Raw genomic sequence first — 23683 nt, forward strand, 5'->3', positions numbered from 1 at the left:
TAGATGTATTCAGGATTCTTACCTTCAAGTCACATTATGGCCAGATTCAGAGCACAAGAAAAAATCGTATTTTCTAAAACTAAAGGCACAAATTGTGTAAGATATGAGATGGCTCCCCCCCCCCTTTTAGTGTGTTTGAAGAACACTGCTATTGTGCTTTGTATAACAGGGGTCTCATGTTCAAATGTTTATTGCAGGAGGTCCAAGTGTTCTATGATACACATAAAAGCAGTAAGAGCTTCAGTTGCCTCACTATATGACTGTCACCTTGATTTTTTTTTTTTTGTATCCAGCTGGGGAATTCTGAGAATTGGAGTTCACAGTTCACATGTCTTAAATATGTCAAGTTTGAGAAATACTGCCATTGACTAAGACAGAGAAGCCTTTTTGTAAACTATATTAAAGTAGTGGTGAAATTCAAATTTTTTTAATATCGGTTCTGTAGGCATGGCTCAGTGGGCATGGTAGGAAAAGGATACTGCAAAATCTCCATTTCCTCCCAAATCCAGGGGAAGGATACTACAAAATCCCCATTTCCTCCCCACTGTGGGGCCAGCCAGAGGTGGTATTTGCTGGTTCTCCGTAATACTCAAAATTTCCGCTACCGGTTCTCCAGAACCTGTCAGAACCTGCTGAATTTCACCCCTGTATTAAAGATTCTAGTGGATGGAAAATAAAGAGTATGGCAGAATGCTATCAAACACATTAAATACATAATCAGATCTATTTTCAGCATTTTGTATTTGGCCTTTTTCATTGTACTCAGAACATCAATATTTACTTGGTTGCTGTTGAATACAGCAATAAGCATAACCTCCTCAAATTTGATCATTTGAAACTTGGCAAGATGCATCATTTTGGAAGAGACAAGAGTGGCTACACACATTTCTAATCCTGCCAAGAAATAAACATAAAATTGGCAGTTCTCCTTAAAGGAAAAAAAAACGTTTTGTCTTCAATTTGGCATGTGACAACTTCTAAAAAAAAGGCTGTGTTTACTGCAAATCTGGGTTAATTTGAAATTATAGTTTAAGAGAGCAGCAGCTACAACAGAAACCAGCAATTTGGCGTCTCCAGATGGGGACGTAAAGAGGTTTGAATCGGATTTAATGACAGGAGCCCAGGATCCATCCATCATGAAGTTTATTGCCCTAAAGTTCCAGTCTCAAACCCAGACATCAAAAAAGGTAAAATATTGCATTGCGACGCCACAATGCAAGCTCCACCCTTCCCTACGTTACTCACGTCGTCACAACACTGCACACAAGTATATATAAAAGGCAGCCCTTGTGTTAGTGGTATTCAAACCGCTTGTAGTTTGCAAGGAGGTAGCAGCACCGGTGAGCTCTCGAGCTAATTCTATTTCCCCACTCCTGCTTTTAGTTTCTTTTGCTCAATACTTTATTCTTTTCCCTGTTGTTTAAATAATGTGGTCGAGCAGGAACAGGGAGGAAAACAGAAGAGATAAATCTAAATTTATTTATGAATGACTCTCATAGTAAGGGAATGCATCCCTATAGTAAAATATAGTGGAGGCTCGAGAGAAAAGATGGTCGAGAGAGGAAAACGGCCATTCAGGCAGCCCAGACCACGTGCCCTCTCTCTGTCCGCTGCAAGACAATGCGCACCGTTTAGAGCCCCACCCATTCACCACCCGGCCCCGCCTATTGGGAACCAAACGATCCAATCAGTGGAAGCGTAAGTGGAAAGGACTTCGAGTAGCTCTTTTTCTGTATTACGGCTCGCGAATGGACGAATGACGGAGTCCCGGGGGTTGAAGCCGGCCGCCTTTTATCCCCCCCCACCTTTTTCCCATCCTGCTTTGTTCGCGATCGGTTCGGAAAGCTGTCAATCTGGCTGGGGAAGTTTTCTATTGGCTCACTCAAGGAAAAAAAAAAGCAAGCCGGAAAGGCGGGGACTGCGCCTGTTCGCCGAGGCTATAAAAGGGTGAGACAAAGGCGGCCGCGAGGCTGTTTTTTTCAATCTCTGGGTCTGGCGCCATCTTGTCTTTGGTCGGATTCTGAGGAGAAACAGTGTCGTGTCGCCGTCAGGCCCCACCTCAACCGCCACCATATTTGCCATGTCGAGAGATCGTTTTCGGAGCCGCGGCGGCGGCTTCCACCGGCGCGGCGGCGGCGGAGGCCGGGGCGGCCTCCCGGGCAACCATGACTTCCGTTCGCCGCCGCCAGCCATCGGGGGCGGCATGGGGCAATCGCGCGGCGGCCACCACCATATCGGCGGCAGCGGCCCTGCGAAGCCGGAGCCTCCTAAGCCGCCGAGCTCGACCTCCACCCCACCTTCCTCCGCGGCCTCTGTTTCCTCCAGCCCGGCAGCCTCGTCGCCTTCCTTGGGGCCGAACCAGAACCAGATCGGCGCGCCGCCCGCCACCTCATCCTCCGCCTCTTCCATCGCCACACCGAGTTCGGTCTCCGCGCCCGCCGCTCCCTCAGGGCTCCAGAGCGGCGGGCGAGGCGGGGAAACGCAACCGCCGCAGCAGCAGAGTAACGCGCCGCCGAACCAAAGCTCTGGGCAGGGCGGCTCCAAGAAAGGACCCGGCCCGTCTCCCGGAGGAGGGGGAGGACCCATCGGTGGCCTGAAAGGAGGCCCCGGAGGGCCCCAGCCAGGAGGCGGCCCCAAGAGTGGCGGCGGGCCTGGGCAGCAACACCGCGGCGGCGAAAGGCGCGGAGGGCAGAGCCAGCACCAGCACTCGTCTCAGCACCAGCACCCGCCTCCGTCGCAGCAGCAGGGCGCCGGGGACGAGAAGATTTCCGACACTGAGGTAAGCGGAACCGCTGGCGGCCCCTCCCGGCTCTTCCTTAGCACAAGATGGCGCCGGATTGTCCACTCTGCCCGCGCGCCTCCCCCCCCCAGACGGCGCTCTCGGCCGCCATTTTTCGGCGCCGGAATGCGCGTGCGCGAGGGCTGGAGGCGCCTCCCCGGCTGCGCTCTGCAATGGGGCGTGGCGGCGGCGACCGAGGTGCTCTGGTTTTCAAGGGGGGGAAATGGTTTCCTTCGTAAAGAGCTGCGAGCCTTGATCTTCCCGGAACAGAGTCGGCTTGCTATGTGCAAGTCCCGATTTTTGCTATGGGATAGAAATTAAGAGGGGTAACCCCCCCTTTCCCCCCAAGAGCGATAAATCGCTAATAGATGGTCCGCACTAGTGGAGTTGCCGCTGAGTGGCGGGTCATTAATCACATGTCCACCAGGGTCCCGTATCCACCTTTCCCTGTAACAGCTTGTACACGTTGAAACATTTGAGCGAGCCGGTGATGGTAAAGGTGCATAAATCCGTAATGCCTCTGGCTCAATCCGTAGCCCTGCACCTGATTAAAGTGCATTGAAGTGATTAATGGCCGTATCCTTGATCACGCAGATCACACACACATCGTGTGTTCGTACGTGTCCGCCTTCACTGCAGGGAACAGGACCTTCTCCATGATCTTGGGGCCAGTTACAGACCTAGGAAGTTGGCAATGGCAAAGTGGAACAACTTGACTTCTAAAGTTGTGAACACAGAGTATAATAAGATGTTGGATATCCATTTGTTTGAAGTGGTGTAGGGTTTCCTGCCTAAGCAGGGGTTTGGAATAGAAGACCTTCAAGGTACCTTCCAACTCTATTAAATCATTTCCGAAATAATATGCAGAGAACTATAGTGGAAGTGATTCCCTAGGGCAGATGTTGAATGCCTGGTCCAAGGCAGAACTAGGATGGTTTCCAAGTTTCTAGCGTGGTGTCTGAGCCTCTACAGCACACTAGTTCTCTTGTGTGTGTCCAGACGTATACTGATATAATATAGAGAGGTTTCCTGTGATTATGGTGCTTAGAAAGCAGAAGTTTGAGCTTTTGGCTTCCCGTAAGTACCAAAGCTGGCTGGATGACTGCATTTCTCACTTTCCCAACTCACTTCACAGGATGATGGTTGTGGGGGGAAAGGGGAAAAAGGTGTATGTTTATATAAAAAAATGTGTAGTGTGCCACAGTAGAGATGAGCAAGAAACTTCCAAATTTGCTCATGCCTCCTTTAATCCCATTTTGAAGTCTATTAGGCACACTGGCTGAAAAGTGGTGATCTAGTTACTCTCAATCTAAGGCTAGCAACATTGTAGTGCAGTATTAATAATACAGTATTATTAAAGTAATCCTTGCTCTTTAATTTTATTGTGGTTTGATATGTGCATTCTGAAAAAGTAGTTGTACCATAGGTTTGCCCATTTATCTGGTAACCTGATTTAGTAACTAAACCATAAATAGGTTTACATAAAGCAATATGTATAAAGCATGGTTGGCAGATGCCACTATTCTTAAATCAAGGAGCCATATGCTTTGCATTAATGGTTTATGTGAAGTAAATTAAGCCTGATGGTTTTTTCTTCAGGGCCATTGTTGGCTATTTTGTTTTATGGCAGGGTAGTATGAGTATTAGCAGTGGCACTTGTGATGCTTTGAAACATTTATTTTCATTTCCTAGTTTGAATTGTTTCCTACACAAATGAATGATATGATAGATTGCCTGTTTCATGTGGCACTTTTTGACATGATGATTTATGTATATATAGTTTCATATTTTTGAATACTGAAAAAGTGGGCCTCATAGTATCATAGACAAATATGATAGTGATGAGTTGTATTGGAATAGTGTACTTTTAATAGAGATATTAAAATAAATAATAAATGAAATTTAGTGCTGTGTGAATAGCTTGGGAGAAAATGTAATAGTGATGCCTATAGAAGACAGTTCAGATAACTGATATCCAATATTTTGACTTGCCTGAGCTGCATTGAATGAAGAATTGTCTTAGGCTATGTATAAAATATATAATATAGTTAATGTAAAATCACATAATTATGATCTTGTGGAATCACATTACTAACTGTCCTGGGCTATAATTATGATCAGTATTTTAATAGGGTGCAGATTTAATGTTCCATTAATATTTGAATTTGTGATTTCTTACTAGTGTAGATTTTATTAGACAAAATTTAATGGGGAACCTGGAAAAGGCATACTGTGAAGTACTTATAAAATGCAGTGATAGTGCCTTAGGTTTAAGAATAAGTGTGAAGGGTGCAGGGCAGGCATTACATTTCTTTTCATGGCTGGATAAAGGGTAACTATTCAATTTTGACATCATGTTCTCTACAATTTTGTGAAAGAAGCTTACATTTAAATGCAATAGAAAAAATAGTTGTTATTGTATGTAAAGATATTGTCTGGTGCATCATATACACCTGCAACCAGTGCTTAAGAGCATTCTCCAATTCTTTAAAATACTGCAGGGACAGTGATGGTTGTGGATTGGTATGTGATAGATCCATCAAGTCTTATCTAAATGGAAAGTTATCAGAATGCTCAGTACTCACTTCACATAGTGACATGTAAATGAAAGTAACTATGAAAAAGTTAATAGCATACAAAAGTGGCTATTTCCAGGCTGATCTACTGTGTTGGCTTGGATATGGAGTAAGCTGTGAGTGCAGTCAAAGTCTGTGCTTGCATGATACTATATGTGCAAGAGGGAAATAGATAAAATGTGAGTGCCTTTTAAATACAAACATTAACTTTGTCTTTAATTTTGTTAGGGTTTTAAAGCAAATCTGTCACTTTTGAGACGCCCTGGAGAGAAAAAATATACTCAGCGCTGCCGGCTGTTTGTTGGGAATTTGCCTGCTGATATCACCGAAGATGAGTTTAAGAGATTATTCGCCAAATATGGTGAACCAGGGGAAGTCTTTATTAACAAGGGAAAAGGTTTTGGCTTTATTAAACTGGTAAGCATGAATGTTCCAGTTCTTTTTAAAAAGACGTTTAATACTAAGATCCTTACATTGTTGAACATTCTTCTAAATTAAGTTTTATTAACCTATTCACAGGAATCTAGAGCTTTGGCTGAAATTGCAAAGGCAGAACTTGATGATATTCCTATGAGAGGAAGGCAGCTTCGTGTGCGTTTTGCCACCCATGCTGCTGCTCTTTCTGTGCGTAATCTCTCCCCATATGTGTCAAATGAATTGTTGGAAGATGCTTTCTCTCAGTTTGGTCCAATTGAAAGAGCTATTGTGATAGTAGATGATCGTGGCAGATCCTCAGGAAAGGGCATTGTGGAATTTGCATCTAAGCCTGCAGCGCGAAAGGCATTTGAACGTTGTACTGAAGGTGTCTTTCTTCTGACAACGTAAGTAGGCCTCTTTTTTATGTAGTTTAGTTACTGAAGACTGGGCTGAAAATTTAAATAAAAGCTTTAAGCTTAATGGCCAGTATTTAAACAAAACTCAATACTTTGTCTCTGATTTTCAGCACTCCTAGGCCAGTTATTGTAGAGCCCCTTGAACAGTTGGATGATGAAGATGGTCTTCCAGAAAAGCTGGCTCAGAAAAATCCAATGTATCAAAAGTAAGCAGATGTTACTTAAACTGTATTTCATAATTTAGAATATATGTTCCCTGTTAATCTTACAGTTTATCTAGAGGAGTTCCTGTTTTCAATAATGTAAATTAGAAATTTTCTGGAAAAGTTTATATTACTTTGAATTAAGATACTTTATGTATATTTTACTTTCAGTTTCATTAAGTAAGTAATTTCAATTTTTTCTTACAGCCAGAGTGATTCACCTAAAATACTTAAGTAAATTGGAATTGTTTCATTTGATGAATTTATGTAGCTTAAATATGTCTAAAACATTCAGTTTTATTTTGAAGTAATTTAAATTTAGTGTTCTTATGCCTTCTAGGTTTTTAAGCAAATAACATTTAAAGAGTTATGTGTATTAACATACTACTTAAGGGATCTTTACTTAAATAATTGTAATTTGAGTTTATCTAGAACAATATCACACTTAGTAAATTAAAGGCAACTGGAATAAACATATGGACTGATGAGAAGCAATAGTACTATCAGAATTTGTGGTCAAATCTTATGTTTTACAGGCTTTAAAAAATGACAAATTGAAAAGGCACAGTAGTCCACTTGAGGTGAAAAATTGAAAATTAGGGCATTGTTAGCAGGAGATGGTGCACAAACCTGACAGTTCCAGCCAGGGCTCATATTGTATTAATCCTATTAACTATTTTGATGGAATGGTGCCTTTCAAAAGTTCACTGAAAAAGTCAAAGACTCTGTAACTGTCTTAAAACTACAGATTCTTCTGTACTTGATTTTCTGAGTGGCAGTACATAAGCAATTTGTAGATGATGAAAAGTGTTTTATGTAGTATGATAAAACATACTAATATGTTTGTTTTGTCAGCATCATTGTTAGCTATTTTGAAAACCATAAATGTCCATTTCATTTTCAATTGGATTTTTAGGGAGAGAGAAACTCCACCACGATTTGCGCAACCTGGAAGTTTTGAGTATGAATATTCTCAACGGTGGAAATCCTTGGATGAAATGGAGAAACAGCAGAGAGATCAAGTAGAGAAAAATATGAAAGATGCCAAGGACAAACTGGAAAGCGAGATGGAGGATGCTTATCATGAGCATCAGGCAAACCTTTTACGCCAAGGTATAGGGCACAGACCTCTGGCTGAGATTTTGCTAGCTTTCTCCCATTTTTTTCTCAAGTTTTCTTTCTCTTATAGTCTTACACTGCTGTTTCAGAAGAAGGTTGAGCTGAAAATATTTGTCTTCCATCAACTGCCTAAATAGTAATCTGTCTCCTAAGTGTTGTATGTATGAATCATTCAGTAAAATAATCTGGAGACAAACTTTTTTGTATACAAATTTGCTTGTTAGGCTTTTTGCATTTAATAAATGATTTCAGAGATGCCCATCAAAATTAGATTATCTTTAATTGATAGAAACTCATCTGTTATTAAACAATGGTTGTTTAAATGATCATACTTACAGATCTCATGAGACGTCAAGAGGAACTGAGACGCATGGAAGAACTTCACAATCAAGAGATGCAGAAACGAAAAGAAATTCAATTGAGGTAATTTGAATCTGTTGTTATTAATCCTGTATTTAACTCCACATTTTGTATGTAGCTGTGGACAATCAAAAATTGTTTAGAACCAAGTGAAGGAGCTAGTGGAGGATTAATGCCGTGTTTAGTTCAGCCTTGTCTCCTCCCAATAGATTTGTTTATTGTAATCCATGAAGGCTTATTTACAGTAACTATTTTGAAATGTTCTTTGCTTGAATAAGGTATGCTTTTGTGGTCAAGTGAATTGATACACTATTCAAGTCTTCTAAAAGTACAAATTATAAAAGAGCAATTTATTTAAAGGCAAGAAGAAGAGCGACGTAGGCGGGAAGAAGAGATGATGATCCGTCAACGTGAGATGGAAGAACAAATGAGAAGACAGAGAGAAGAAAGCTACACTCGAATGGGTTATATGGATCCTGTAAGTCAGGGCTGGAAGAATCCCAGTAATTTAGTTGCCCAGATGATCCCTAGGAATAAATTTTAATACTTACTTAAAAGACTTCCCAATTTTGATGATGTAAATCTGGAACTTGGAGGATTGGTACCTGCTGTCTTAGAGCTGGTCATCCTGCTGGCTTTTGTTACAGGATTAGAAATCATTGTTTCCCAGGTGTGTATTACAGAGCTTTTAAGGGATTTACTTCTTAAAAATATCTGTTTGTCTTTTCAGAGAGAAAGAGACATGAGAATGGGCGGTACCAGTGCAATGAACATGGGAGGTAAAAATGCTTTCCAATTAAACTCACCTGCATAAGTCATTGTGATCTATTTGATGCATAATCATTTGATTATTTTTTTAAATAGATCCCTATGGTACAACTGCTCAGAAATTCCCACCATTAGCAGGTGGCACTGGCCTTGGTTATGAGACCAATCCCGGAGTTGGACAAACATCTATGAGTGGCACTATGATGGGAAGCGATATGGTAACGTATCCTGTGGCAGCTTGACTTTAGTTCTAGAGTTTTTTTTAATTTTTGCATTAATTCTATAACCTACACTTTTAGATAGGCTTCCCTTTTCCAGCAGTTTGTTAATAGCAAGAAGCTTGTTGAGCAATGTAAAACTAAGTCTAGACTTTGCCAGTATGGTTACAGGTCTGCTCAGATATTTCCGCAATGGATATTAGCAGACTTTCCTGTGATCAGTTGGGTTGGGAGTTGTCTGGCTAAACTTGCAAGGGGCCTTTAGTTCTGTAATCTAATAATCTGCCTGGAAGGGGAGGGGGGAGCACACATTTTTGTTGAGTTACCTTAACGAGCAAAAGTGGTCTTATGTCACTTTCTGAACTTGAGTTAAGTGTGGTGCATAGAAATGTGTATAAAATAAAGAGATGAAAATAACTAAAATATAATTACACTATACTTTTACTACTTGTTAATGTAATGGGTTCATCACAGAGAGAGAATATTTAAATTACCTCTTTTATTGTACACATTGGCTTTTGACACACAATATGTGGTGATGAGAAAAGAAGCAATTCTTGAGGTAGGCCACTCATTAGCAAACTTTCTTGAGCAAGTTGCTTGTTGACTCTTAAATAATACATGATTTGGTTATGATGCTATTTTAAGTTTCCTGACTATAGACGGAGCTGCTGGATCAAACTAAAGATCCATCCTATTCCCAAAGTGGTTAACCGGATGCTTCGGGGGATGTCTGTGAAAGCAGTAGCTTCCTCCCCTGTTGTCACCAATATTCAGGGACATAGTATCTGCAGACAGTACACTTGTTCTCCAAGCACTTTGAACTTTACTTCCTGTTCCTGTACTTGTAGGCTTCAGAGAAATTCTTGATTTCACATTTACATGAAGCCTCGGAGTAGTATGGTAGTACAACTGGTAAATAGAATTACTGGAAAATCTAAGTCTAATCCTTCTTGTCTGGTACACATTCACCTTAAGAGTTTAATCTAACACACAAAATAGTGTTGGGGGAAGGGGTGGAGGCTATTCTAGTACTGAAGGTTTTGCTACATGAGATGAGCTACTTGTAGCTCATGTGTCACTTAACATAGAAACCAATACCATTTATTTAACCCCAAGTTCTTAAGATGCCCTGTCGCTGTTTTGACCGTGTAGCTCAAAGGAGTCTGCTATTAATCAGACTTCTGTTGAAATAGGTTGTCTGGTAAAACCTGGATGTGTGTTTTCAAAATTAACAATGCAGTGTATCAAACGTTTAAGTATCTCATTCACTTGTAATTGGTGGCATTAGAAAAAAAGCCTGAAATTTCAGTGAAGCACTGTGCTGTCTTTCTAAAGTATGTAAATTTAGAAACTTAGTAGGAAATTGTCTCCTTTACTGAATTTGTTCATTCATGACACTCGTCCTTTGTCAGTCTAATAACTGTAAGCCAGTTGTTAGAGGAAATTTGATGGAGTTTTACTTATATGCTAGAAATCCAGACTCTCAGTGACTCCATGATTGGATACTTATGCAAATCAGTGAAGGGCTCATGCATATGTTTTCTCATCTGTGATGATTGTGGCAGGAGCATTCTGGAATCTAGACTTGTTTGTGGGGTTACTGGGGAGCAAATTGAGTGTGAGCCTTTCACAAAGAACATCTGCATGCGTATCTAGTTAAAGGATTCATACAGCTAGTCTGAGGAATTATACTGAGTGAATTGGCTCTGTTGTTAAGCTTGAGTGCATTGGAAAGCTTTTTTGGGGGTAAAATAGTTCCTATGCTGCCCTGAAAGCACCAATAATACCAACATCAACATCTTTGATTCATTACACCCTCCCTTGTGCCTGGTAAATCAAGAAATGAAGAAAGATCAGGTAAATTGAAAAGTGAACTGGTCTGCTTTATTTTAGCTTAGTTGAGCTTTAGTGGATTCAGGGGAGACCAGCTGGAATGTATTCAGATACTGCAAAATAATAATGGACTCTTTGCTAATCTTTACTCTGAAATCATAGGACCTCTACCGCAGTGGAACTATTTAAAGAAGCTTAACTGTGCAAACATTTAGTGGTTGTCTTGTCTTGGCAATTTAACCAGGTGTATACTATTTCTTGCACTTTCGGTCAGTGGCTTTTGAAAACCATTTAAATAAATAGACATGGTTCAAGTAACTTCAAGAATGTGGTCTTATACCTTAAATAGGCATCTGCTTTTTATATAAGATGGCTGATGCTTTAGGAAGCTGCTGGGCTTCTTTGTACCTTGTTCACTGACGGTGTAGATTAGCAATTGTAGCAAATAACCAGAATTTCTTTCAAAGAGAATTCTTGGTTCAAACCCATACTAATGCTTGAATTTTTAGCACTTCAGGGAATATCTGTTTGCTGAAACAGACATTTCAGAATGGATCAAGTTGGGAACATACCACAAGACATGTATTAAGTTAAACTAATGATTAAATTACCCTTTTTTCCTTTCTATGTTCCCGGTACCTGTGGATCGACTCAATGGTGATTGTATCGACGAACGTTGACTGCGGAACCTTCTAATATAAATTCTAAACACACATGGACATCAACTACACATAATGAACTCTTAATTGTTCTCATAGCGCCCTGAGCGATTTGGACAGGGAGGTGCGGGGCCTGTAGGTGGCCAGGGCCCTAGAGGAATGGGGCCTGGAACTCCTGCAGCTTATGGGAGAGGGAGAGAAGAATATGAAGGCCCAAACAAAAAACCCCGATTTTAGATGTGACTTGTAGATTTTTCATTCCAGTTTGTTTTATTTGTCTTGTTTAGACACTACTTTTTTTTTTGATTCTTGCATTTTAGTAAGAAAGCTACGTTTTTATGGATGTTAGAAACTTAAAATGACTTAGAATTTGTAAGTGGTCTGGGCAAAAACAAGTCTAATTATGTAATGCAGTGTTCAAAACTTAGCTTTTTTGATGTATAACGTCCCTACCTTGATGGCAATGTACCGTGTGCCATATGAAATCCCAAGTGTAAACTTTTTTTACTGTGCTTAAAATAAATAGTCTATACGTAGCAAGATTCTTTTATCATACATTTCTGAGCATAGAGGGCAAACACTTTCAAAAGGCAATGCATTTCTTGAAATCTGGAGTGTTGCACAATATATGTGGCTGGGATGATTCCAGGCCATCAAGTCTAAAATACCTGTGCAATTTTAAAATCTACTTGAACTTCAATATTTAATATCACAATGAAGTCTTACCCTTAGAAAAAGCTGACAATTCTGCAAAACTTTGACTATAATTATTTAAGACTACATATTTGAAATTTTAACTTCCTTACAATGAGGGCGCAAACTGGGTTTTGGTGAAATAGATCTTTAATTTAATAAATGATGTAGTTCAGTTTTGAACAAGGAGGTGGGAAGGGAAGGAAATGGGTAAGGGCACATAATCCAATAGTACTGGCTGTTGTCTCCAAAGGGCGCTTCCATGCCAGCTGTTATAAATCATAGCATGACTTTATGTTATTTAGCATCTCATTCTTTTAATAAGACTCAAAATATGAGATCTAGTTGATCTATTTCACTTCTAATTCTTTTTCCTAGTTAAGCCTTTTAAGTGCCCACTGGACATTTTCTTAACAGAATCCTTGATGATTGAATATATCTATTGAAATTGCAATCCAAATATTGAAAGGAATCATTTTTTCCCTTGATTTTCACCAGCATAATCTTGATCCAAAAGGTTTGAGCATTGGGGGACATTTGTGTATTATATTTAATATCAAAATTTCACTTAAATGCAGAAATGAAATATCCTTTGAAGTTTCAGGATTAAAATAGTAAATCTGTTAGATTAAAGCCTGACATACAGAAATCTAAGCATCATTAAAAATTGAAAGATCTTTTTTCTTGGACAACATAGTATCAACTTGTGCTGTTGACTTGGTAGGGTTGAATCATTTTATATTTATTAAAATGCTGTAAGACGTTAAGCTGTCTTGGACTCTATACCCCTCGTACCTAAAATATTGGGTGGACAGTTTCCTGGTATGGAAAAGGTACAATGGCTTGATAAAATGAAGATGAACCAGATCAGAGAACGTTCTGTGATTAAGTTGGGTTTTTTTATTCAATAACTTTGGGTGCTTTAAATCTTTTTAAATAAGGGTGGGGAATTTTTTCTCCCCTCATGGGAAGCCATTTTATATCTCTTTCAAACAGTTACTCTGGGTAATGTTGCATTTACTCTACCTTTTCCCCCCAGAAGATTGTTGAGAGGGGGGCATAAAACCTTTGGCAAGTCAGTACTGATTACTTGCAGGCAACCTGTTTTGGCTGGTTTTTTTCCTTTCAACTGTTGACACTTTCTCTGTGCTACTACCTCCAGTAGCTTGGGATAACCAGAATGCCATATGTGATCCCCCATCCCTACTTTAAATGTCCTAAAGCTGAGGAAGAATCAGTTACCTGTAAGCCGCTTATAACTGCAGCGTATGAAACTTCACTGCCATCAGTTATTACGTATTTTCATTCTGCAAAATGGATTGACTCAAAAGCTTGTGCTGTGCAAGCTTTTTGAAAACCCAAGAAATGATAAACAGCTGACATTCAAGGTTGCTGGACTGCCTCTCATTTAGTGTTGTGGTTGAATTGAGCTATATTCTCAGAAGCTTCAAGAAGTTACCATCCAAGGGGAAAGAACACCCGCAGTTCTCTTGCATTGACTTCAGATGTAGAGAAACCCTTGGGATACAAATGTGGACGTTAACTGTATCCTGGGCTGCGTACAGCTCAGTTCTTCTTTTCTCAAGGAGGTGTTCATGGACACCCACTGTAGGAAACACCAAGACTGACAGTGGTGGGGAAATGGAATGGAAACTAATTTTCAGTTTATTTTTCAGATTACATGCCATTTTTCCTTAGGATGCTGGCACATATCCTAAACCATGTTCTTTTGTAGTACTGTAATCTTGGAAGAGTGAAGGAAGCTGATGGTCCCATTTCCTTCCTAAGGTTCATCTCTTGTTTACATTTTGTCTAAGCTAGGCTGATATTAAAATGGGAAGGAAATGTTGAGGGGCCGATGTAGATTTTTAACACTTTATTGGACTACTGTTGCCAAACGTCCTTATATAAAATACGCACAGTAGTCTTGACATCAAAGGATAACAAACAGGCTGATCCCTCAGTAGCAAACCAATTGTTGGGGAGTTTTCATTGAATTGAATGTTTCATCTTTTTAGCTTTTCCTAAATGGATTTAAATATTTAGACTTAAGAGATGATGCCTTTTGAGCAGAAGCATAACTATTCTACTTCTGCATGCCATTAAGCTTTTAGGTCATGCATAAGTTACCCCAATTCAAGGGTCTACCCATGTTTAACAATCATAGCATGCTATAACCACATCCTTATTAGTTGTAATAAATGAATTTCTGTTTCTGTGCGTATTTTGTGGTATATTTGTTTTTAAAAAGTTCTTGGCATCTCCTTGGCAACCACTTGTGGCAGCATGCTTTTCTCTGGAGTTTGAGACTGCAATATGACACTGATTAAAAGTAGTGGCCTGCTATGTAACTGCACTTAGACAGCATTTCCGCAGTGCATAACTGTGAGGAACGTAGTACCACAAGTGGCAATGGACATTAGCACCTGGATGTAGTATTCCTGCTTACTCCAAGATTCTCATTGTCGCCTGCATACAGGTAGGTAAAAAGAACTATAATCTAACTTGGTGACTTTCTGTGTAATCTTGCTATGGGGGTATTCTGGCATCACACTACTGACAGTGGGATTTCAGTGCAGCACTTCTCATACTGTATGGTGCTTAGTTTTGAGGCTTAACTTGCAATCAGCATTAGGCAAGCTGACTAATGATGCTGACACTTGTGCCTCAGACCCGTGATTTCTTCGTGCATATGACTTGTTTCTTTCTTCACTGTGACAAAGACATTTTTAGAGAGTTTGATGGGAGGGGAAAGTGAGTTCAATCTATGCATAATTTTACTGCTCATGGTCTCCATTGTGTATAAGAATGATTGCTTTTAGTTCATACTAGCTATATATTAAAAGTTGTATGAAAACTCTTCATGGTCAGGCAGATAAATGCATTGATATTTTTCCCTTTTTAATAGTAGTGATTCTGTTAAGTTTGAGGTAGTATTGAAGTAGTATTTTGTAACTATAGTGTCAAGTTAATATAATATGGGTGGCCGGCTGTGGGAGGATGACTGTAATAACGTAAAAAAACAATAATTGAGAGCTCCCCTTACTCTAATCCATGCATCTTACCAAAAAGTATAGGTTACTTTGCTTACTACTTGATGGGAAAAAATAGGGTTTTATATCTAATGTAGTGGATGAATAAAAAATAGGATTTTATATATCTAATGTAAGTTGCTCTCCAGAACTATTGGCTTTGTTGTGCTAGCTAGGTCTATCTTATGTGTCTTGAAAGCAATTCATAACATTTGGCTCTTGATCAATTCATTAGATACAGCAATGCTCAACTTAAAACTGAAGTGCAGTTCTGTCAAATTTCATGTTTCAATATGCTTGAAGAAAAAAGACTGCTTCGTGAACAGGATTCAGCAGTGAATCTTTTAACAGCCAAGTAATGGATTGGAGTTCCTAGTCTTTTGTACCTGGGTGGTTTGCAAGAGAAGAGTGTTTTTTTAAAGTCCCTTGTCAGTATGAACAGTAGACATACTGAGAGAAGGTGTACTTTAAATCCTATGAACAGCATGTTCACTGTGGGACTCGTTATATTCTAAGTTGGATATTCCAAGTAGTGGTATAACGAACTCAGTAAATAAGTATGTTTGCTGTATAATTGGGCTGCAGATATATTCAACCATAGTAACTCTTCAGTTTCAACCAATATGCCAATGGATTAATTGAAGTGTGGGGATTATCTCTTGACATAAGTGAATTTTTAGTAAACAGGTGAATTGGACTCCAGTTTCTTATGTATATGATTAACTGCAGTTGTAAAGAAAAATACATTAAGTCTTTAAGGGCAGTAACTGATCAAAACATATGTTAAGTATGTAAGTGGCATGAGAAATAACAAAAAGTGCGTGCATTGTATTCCATGTTAAGCTTTTTTGTTCTGGTCTTTGATTTCCCCTTTGCAAAACTGACTTCAGAGCTCAGAAGTGTGATGCCAGAATACATTATGCGTACTCTGCTAGGTTCTCAGTTCCGGTTACTAGTGCTGTGTGAGGGCAGAAGCACTTTCCTAACATTATTGGGGGGGGGGAGGCTTTGTTACAGTATGGAAAAGCTTCTATTGGCTGAAGCTCTGCCCCCAAGACTAGGAAACACCTAAGCAGCCAGGGGGCTGAAACTGCAAGTAACTTCAAGCGGCTGATCAGGAAGGCCTGTGATAACTTCTAAAATTGGAGCCCAACGTGAAGAGATTGTGCTTTTTTAGGTTTGTTTGGACCATTGGTTGTTTTCCACCATCACAGCTAGCAAGGTTGGAATCAACAGGTCAGTTGCAGATCTGTCTTTATGCTACTTGCTGGGCTTAAGCAAATGCTGCAAGAGAGGGGGGCCTGGGGGAGGGGGAGGAGAAGAGGGAGGCATCTCCCATTTTGTTTGTTCCATTAGCAACTGTTTGTGGAAGCCCAATGGTGGTGTATTACCAATCCCCCCCCCTCAGAAAACTTTGACATTGAATATTGGCACAATGAAATGTGGGAAGGGATGGCTGCAGACAAATAGCTAGAGAGAAGAAATATTATTTGTATTCCTAATATAACCTTTTGTTTTGCAAAAGTAATAAATCAAGATGTGGTTTTGAAACTGGCACATTGGCTGGCTTGGCAGTGTTTCTGACATTACAAGGGCCATTAAGAATTAGTTGCAGGTGGAAAGGTTGACCTTTCACTTTATGCCCTTAATAAGAACATTTGAAAATGGCTAGGGACAGCCACAGGGCGGGAAATCTGTAGTAGTCTACAAGCAAATTCTTCTCTGTCTTGTAAAGATTCAGAAAGCTTTGGCTTGTCCTTCAATTACCGGAAAAGATTATTTGCTTTATGGGGTGGTAAGGGGGTGCATGGCAGCAATTCAGAGATGCAGTTAAATAGCTGAATGCAATGGCTTTGCACTTGCACCTAAGGGGCAGTGTACCTCTGGCTGCAACTGTCCTTCTAATTAGGCAGCATCTGTTCCAAGGGGCAGTTCAGGGTTAAGTCTTAAGAGTAGTTGCAATTGCTCACTATCCTATGTTTCAGTCTTTGGAATAAAATATTCATTTCCTTCTTGTGCCCCTTGCTACCCAATTACTATTAGTAGCTTTTGTAAAATTCCCCTCAATTTTACAAGTTCACAAGTTGCACAAGTTGCACTTAATATTTAAACTTAATTTTGTTTTCAGAAATATTTCAGTCTATTTTCCCCTACTAACTTTAATTCTTATCCTTTAGGTGAAGATAATATCAGCTGGATGAAATTAGAACACTCCCATATAAGGTAAGGCTTTCACTTCATTGAATTAAGGGTTATAAGCCCTCCCAAGTAAAATAAAAGTAAGGCTAGTGACTTACTTACCACATGAAAATAAGGTCATGGGAAATATATTAATACATAAGGTCAAAGGTTGCTACAGAGAAAAATGACCAGGAAAACATGCTTGAAGCTTATATATATTCTTTACTTTTCCTCTTCTCCCAGTCATTTCTAGTTTTCCATTTTAAGTAAAAAAATATTGTTGGCTTATGCTATGCTACATTTTTAAATTTTTCCTCTAAATTTATATTTTTTGTCAAAACACAAAAATAGTCTATGAAGGCTCCTGGATTGGAGCTGAAAGGCAAAAGCAGTGTGCTCCGTTCCATATTTGGGTACACCAGGTTGCCCTGATAGATTGCTGTCACCAGAGAAGAAAACACTTTTCCTCTCCAAACGTATTAAACCTTGGATTATATTAAATTCAAAATAACTTTTGACATACTCCATGTTGCAATGAAAACAATTTTATTTTGCAGTTGACCAATAACCAGTATATGCCCACACAACTGAATGTTGTAGAAAGGAGAAGTCTGCAATACGTAGGTAAGGAAACAGGGTGCTAGGTTCTTGTAGAGCATTTGAAGGGTTTATTCATTCAATTTGTATGGCCACCCATCTCACCAAATGGCTCTAGGTAGCAGTTTAAAAGTAGAAACAGATTGTTGATAGAACTAGGGGTGATGAGGATCTTTTTTTGTGGATGCAGTGAAATAGAATAAAGCAGAAACTGAATTGCTATCTGTCAAGCATTGGTGCAGGGGATAGGCTCTGGCATCACAACTTCTCTTTCAGTTCTCTCATTCTCTAGCCAAGCTTCCCATGAAATGAATCACTTGTTGCAGGGGTTCCCCCTCCCCCTTAATATCAGTTAAAACATCTTAATGGCAGGCATATCAGAGCAGTTTTCAGTAGGTGTACTAAGGAGCCTCTCTTATGTTGTTCTGCTAGAAGAAAAAAAATGGATAAGGTTATTCATATAAAATTGTGACAGGTGGCCAGTCTTTTTTTTGCTTGGTTCACAATTAACCACACCAGAGTTATGACCAAACAAATCCAGGTTTAGTCTGATCTTGGTTTTTATCTTAAGTTTTTTGGGGGGAAAATTAGCAGGTTTTCCAATGGTTAAGAGTATTGAAGCTGCATGTAACTCTGTCAAATCTTAATTTGCATTTAATATGCTAAACCCAATTTAAATGATACATAGATATCCTGGAGAGCCAATTTGATGTACTAGCCTAGAAACATTTTTTTAGCATGAAAGCTGATTGAGTGACTTCAGGTCAATCACTTTCAATCTACCACACCTGATAGTTTGTGGAAAATAAGGGTAGGTATGTATGTATGTATGTATGTATGTATGTATGTATTGAGTTGGCCAAAAATGAAATGGAAATAAAAATAAAGATGCAAGATACAGCAATAGTATAATTCAGCCATAAAAATCTTGATTTCTTGCTTGTCAGTGAAATAATCCTATTTTTTTTCTCTACAGGAGAAGGATACATTTGATTGAAAAAAGGAGTCCAAGAATACAGCAGCACTTTCTTGAAATCTTCAATAAACTATTCAGAAACACAATAATTGGTGTTGATTCTTGGAAGAGCTCAATTTACAATTGGTGCTCATTTGAAATATCAGAAGGAAGGTGGAAGCAGCCTGATGCGCTCAATACGTCCAACTTCATTTCCTAAAAACTGTTCCTTTCTAAGTTATACTCTAGTAGGTTATTCTGGAATCACGCTGAAAAGCTGCATTTATTTTTTTCTAGTGTTCAGTCCCTAGTGGCTTTTGTTGTTTTGCAGTATTTTGTAACCCTCAAGTTCACTTTTGAAATCTCTTCCTTCCTGTTTCTAGCATTCAGCTGTGTCCTTTTTCAATATTCTGTAATTCATCTCATTTGAGGACTAGAACCAATTTCAAATAGCTTCTTTGGTGGTAGAACAGCAATATAGAAATAGACCATTTGAGTTGCACTGATTTAGGTAGTGAACCAGATTGGATCCAAATTTGCTGGAAGGTTTCAAAACATCCTGAATTCAATTACTAGTTTACATTCATACAGCTTTGTTTGAAAACTGTTAAGATACATGCTTGATGCAGTCAGAAATCTCTGGCTTGATTAATTAGGAAAAGAAAGCTTAGTTTCTCTGCCAAATGACCAGGATTCAATTTCACAAGTCTTTCCTTTAAAAAAAAAATACCATGAAATTTCTTTACTTGGATCAGGGATAGACCAACTGGCTCATTCTTGTCTTGATGGTGAATAAGTTTGATTCCTTGCCTTGAAACCTTCCTGCTGCCAGTTTCTTCCAAACTTCACATAATATTTCTTTGTAATTTGGTTTAGGGGTTGTGGCACAAGACTAGAAACCAGGAGAGCGGGAGTTCTAGTGCTGATAAAGCTGGTTGGGTGACTTCAGACAAGCCAGTCATTCAGCTTAACCCATCTCGGTGTTATTGGGGAAAATAGGAGTGTTGGGTATGTTCGCTACCTTGAAATAAATAAAAAAAAGGGATATGAAGAAATTAAGTAGGTGTATGCTTGTTGACAAAGCCGGACAACAAGGTTAACCCCCTATTCAGTTACTGATAAATATTGCATGCAGGTCAAGCTTGAATTTTTTATGTGTAGGCTTAGATGTTGAAAGCTAAGAGGAGGCAGCTGGAGAAATTCACAAAAGGGGGCAAACAGTATTGCTCTTCATCCAATTGCAATGAAGACGGAGTATGGTACTCGTCTGGCTTTGGGGGGCACTAGGAGAACCTCCATTAATCCAAATCTACCTGCATGCTTCTCACATTATTACCAGCCATGCTTTTCAGATTTATTGGAAAAGCACAGTAGATTTCCTCAGGTAAGTTTGCTTTTGTTGGTATCCTTAGTCTTTTTACAATAGGTGAATAAGTTCTACAAGTGGCAGGCAAAGCCTGGAGAAATTGCATCCTGGTTTGCAAAATGCTGGCTGTTTTATAGTTTAGAAGGTACATTACAAGGTAACTAATATAAAAGAAAATACAGGAAATGAGAACAACAAAAAACAGTAAAGCAAAAAAATGTTACAAAGAAACTTACTGCAAGTTCAAACAGTTTGAGTAATTTGTCACCACTTAAATGTTTTTATCCACAACACAATCTTTAAAGCCTTATTCCATCTTGGTTCACAAAAGTCCAGTTAAGTTTATTGAGACACCCATTTTAAATTTGATCAACTTTATATTTTTAATGCTCCTTCAAATATTGTCCTAGAACATTTCTCTCTCCCTCCTTCCACTTTATCATTTCTTAAAATTCTAGAAACTTACTTAACTCTTGTAAATCCAATATAGGAAAGTTATCCAGATCACTGAATTCTAATATGCAATGGAGGTGGTATAGTGCAGTCTAGCAGCTGTTGAAAACAACTCTCATATATTAAGAATAGAATGCTGATATTTGGCAGAAAATCAGCCAAGGACAAAAAGTCAAAATTTGCAATGCTTTTCATCCTATAACAACTCACTTTCCAGATTTTCAGCATTGTGACTACCACTTGATACTAAAGAATAATTCACCTGATTGCTAGCATTTCCATTCTTTTTTTAAAGTGTACTTTATTTGGCAATCAACACTTTGAAAAATTAGGTATTTGTCTTCCAAGGATATTCCCACGGTTTCATATTGTAATGGGAAACATGGTTTTAGGAACTGAGTGAATTTGGATGGGAACTTTCAGAAAAGAGTACTCAAATCCTGAGTAAGGAGAGTAAAGAAAATCAGAATATGGGTAGTCCTCAATTGTTCCTTTAGCAACTTAAATTACAATAGCACTGGAAGAAAAAAATACTAGTCCTTACATTTGGGGATGTCAAAGCCTCCTCATGGACATGTAATCAAAATTTGGGCACTTGGCAAACCCAACGTGGCTGTAGGACAAGTGCAGGGTCCTGGGGTCAAATGATGGCCATTTGTGACATTTCTGACAGTCAATGGAAAAAGCCAGATTCACTTAACTGCATGACTAACTTGATGCCCTTATTTGTTGAACAAGCATAGTGCAAAAAGTAAAACTACCTTGCTTATTAGCACAGGAAATTCTGGTCCCAATTGTAAATCGAGCACCATCTGTAATCTCATCTTGATTTTAGTTTGTAGCAGATAATGCAGAGAAAATCACAGACAAGCTTTCAAAATTCCATGATTCTACTCTTAACAATCCATACCCATTTCTCAACCTGGGCTGTGTTGATGGGCAAAGATACATCAACTGCCCCGTTTAAATTACTCATCAATTTAATCATGTAACCTTTAGCTTCTGAATAATCTTTCCAGCTACAACTTACATTTATGCCCTAATTACACACACTTTGCAAATCTCTTAAGTATGCCAACTGGGTTTTGGGACTGCCTTTTTAAAGTGGTGCTAGTGTCAAACTTTTCATCTTGTTTTCATTAAATGTTAAATTAGCAGTTATTTGGATTTGCTAATCAATGTTAGCACGTTTCTCTTCAGGAAAATGTTGGAGGGAGACAGTAAACATGAGGCTTAGCTTTTTTTTAATTCCATACTTTTTAATTGACTATCAATGATCTATAGCTATGCACTGAATTACTACACCAGAGATATTAGCAGGCCTTCTAAGGGTCCTCATAGTTTTATTTTTAATACATTTTCAAAATAGAACAGGTACCCGAATTCCAAGGACCAGGATAAGAATAAACTACCTTCTCTCAAGATTCCTGGGGCAGGAGTTCAAACAAGAAGAGACTGGAATTGCCCCCCTTCCAACATGAACCTGGACAACAGCTTGAAGAAAAAGTGTACCTACTTTCATTTTTCTAAACCCATCCGCCTTACTCCAAAGCCAACTCCTCGTAAAGCCAGCTGTGATGTCCTACAGCACGGCCATAGACAATTGGCTCACCCCACAGCACACGATTTCCTTGTCACTGGGTTGAACTATAGGCTACTGTGGCAGAGAGACCTACCCTTGCTACCACAGATGAGGCCAAAGCTGGAGCTCCATGTTTACCTTCCCACTGAGAAAGATGGTGAAGATGTTTGGGAAGAGATGGAGCACAGACTGAGTGGTTTAAGCCTGCAAAATTCCACTTTGAAGCAAATCTGAAGTTGTTAAAAACATGCTTTGTAACCCAAAGCCAAATGAACTGCCTGATGTTAATACTGGTCTCTACAAGACACGTAGCTATAGAAGATAATATTTGGCTTGAGGTTGAACTGTGGGCACTTTGTTGATCTCTAAGTTTGGTGGTTTTCTTGAGAAGTTTTATTTCTCAAGTAGGCAACTTTGAAGACCCCACATATATATCTGATTATTTCATGAAAACAATGTTAAGCAGTGGGGAGAAAAAGGGTTAAAAAGATACAAGCAAGCTGCAGCTAAGAAAGCAGTATTTAATTTGCATTATTTACTGTTCCTTATGCCTCTCCATCTTTGCAAATCATCCTTGCTTCACGTTTCATACACTCCTTTTCATTTCCTGCATAGGAACAAAAACTGCACGAAAAAAATGTTCTTGCTTTGCTTCCATTTTTCTTTTCTACAGTGTTTAAATGTGGCTTTTAATTGCTTTTGGTAATTACAATTTGTTTAATGGCTATGACTGCTGAAGTTTTATGCAACATAATTTCCCCTCTGCATAATATCTGCCTGCTGAGTTTTCTCAATTTGAAGACCCCTAGCCCCCCTATTCCTCTAGAAGTTCTTTTCCAATAGAAATTTGTAACTCCGTTGAACAGTGGAGTTGGAGCTCTCTTGAGCTTGGTGGTTTTCTTGTAGACATTTCATTACCTACCCAGCTGGCATCATCAGTGCCAGCTGAATAATGAAATGTTTGCAAGAAAACAAGTTCAGAGAGGCTGACAGATAATGAAGAAACATGCTTCATTTTCTTCATGTCTGATGGAACTACTGTTATAATTTCCCTTCCCCCCCTCCTGTTTTTCTCTTCACACCACTCTTAACCTTGAGTTTCATGGCATTCTATGTATTTTGCTTTTTCTTCACCTCTTAAATGGGTGTGTTGGTTTTCTGACGTTCCCGAAGAGATTTATTTATTGTAATTGATCACTGGGTGCTTTGCAATTAAAAGCCCCAGTAAAGATCTACCAAAGAAAACAACCAAACCACCCCAATGTAACACCAAACCGAATCTTAAAGAGGTTTTTCCACCTTTGACCTAATTAAAGGCAACCTTGTTCTCCATCTTCTATCCCTGGAACGTTAAGCAAACATTTTTTGGGGTCACTTCTAGAAACCTCCTGTCGACTTCCTTTTTCCATTAGCTTTTCCAGCCAGGGATCCTCTTTATACCTGCAAATTTAATTCTTCAGCATGAACTCCCCC

The 23683-nt window shown here is 39.1% G+C and overlaps 1 protein-coding gene across 3 annotated transcripts; it reads left to right on the top strand.

The window, feature by feature from the left end:
• Positions 1 to 1965: 1965 nt before the first annotated feature.
• SFPQ (splicing factor proline and glutamine rich) lies at positions 1966 to 18919 on the top strand. 3 transcript variants are annotated; one of them, XR_001313549.2, is made up of 12 exons: positions 1966 to 2779; positions 5584 to 5772; positions 5875 to 6176; positions 6299 to 6394; positions 7308 to 7504; positions 7849 to 7933; positions 8231 to 8348; positions 8601 to 8649; positions 8735 to 8856; positions 17254 to 17299; positions 17815 to 17881; positions 18831 to 18919. XR_001313549.2 is itself a non-coding variant. In XM_087727164.1 (11 exons), exons 1-10 carry the CDS (start codon positions 2081 to 2083, stop codon positions 17275 to 17277), a joined length of 1881 nt encoding a protein of 626 aa, XP_087583290.1. In that variant the 5' UTR covers positions 1966 to 2080; the 3' UTR covers positions 17278 to 17299; positions 18831 to 18919. The 3 variants fall into 3 exon arrangements, 2 of the variants coding, with proteins under 2 accessions (XP_087583290.1, XP_087583289.1); XM_087727164.1 differs by lacking the exon at positions 17815 to 17881; XM_087727163.1 differs by lacking the exons at positions 17254 to 17299; positions 17815 to 17881; positions 18831 to 18919 and adding an exon at positions 11451 to 11887.
• Positions 18920 to 23683: the final 4764 nt, after the last annotated feature.

The sequence above is a fragment of the Thamnophis sirtalis genome, unplaced genomic scaffold (assembly GCF_051295495.1).
Source record: "Thamnophis sirtalis isolate CommonGarterSnake01/CBP01778 unplaced genomic scaffold, rThaSir2_p1.2 scaffold_13, whole genome shotgun sequence".
Classification (NCBI taxonomy): domain Eukaryota; kingdom Metazoa; phylum Chordata; class Lepidosauria; order Squamata; family Natricidae; genus Thamnophis; species Thamnophis sirtalis.

Excerpts from the sequence above, each read along its gene's own strand:
- SFPQ (XM_087727163.1), top strand. The coding sequence starts at position 2,081 with ATGTCGAGAGATCGTTTTCGGAGCCGCGGCGGCGGCTTCCACCGGCGC. Across the intron at positions 6,177-6,298 it reads GGTGTCTTTCTTCTGACAAC|CACTCCTAGGCCAGTTATTG; the intron begins GTAAGTAGGCCT and ends TCTGATTTTCAG. Across the intron at positions 7,934-8,230 it reads CGAAAAGAAATTCAATTGAG|GCAAGAAGAAGAGCGACGTA; the intron begins GTAATTTGAATC and ends ATTTATTTAAAG.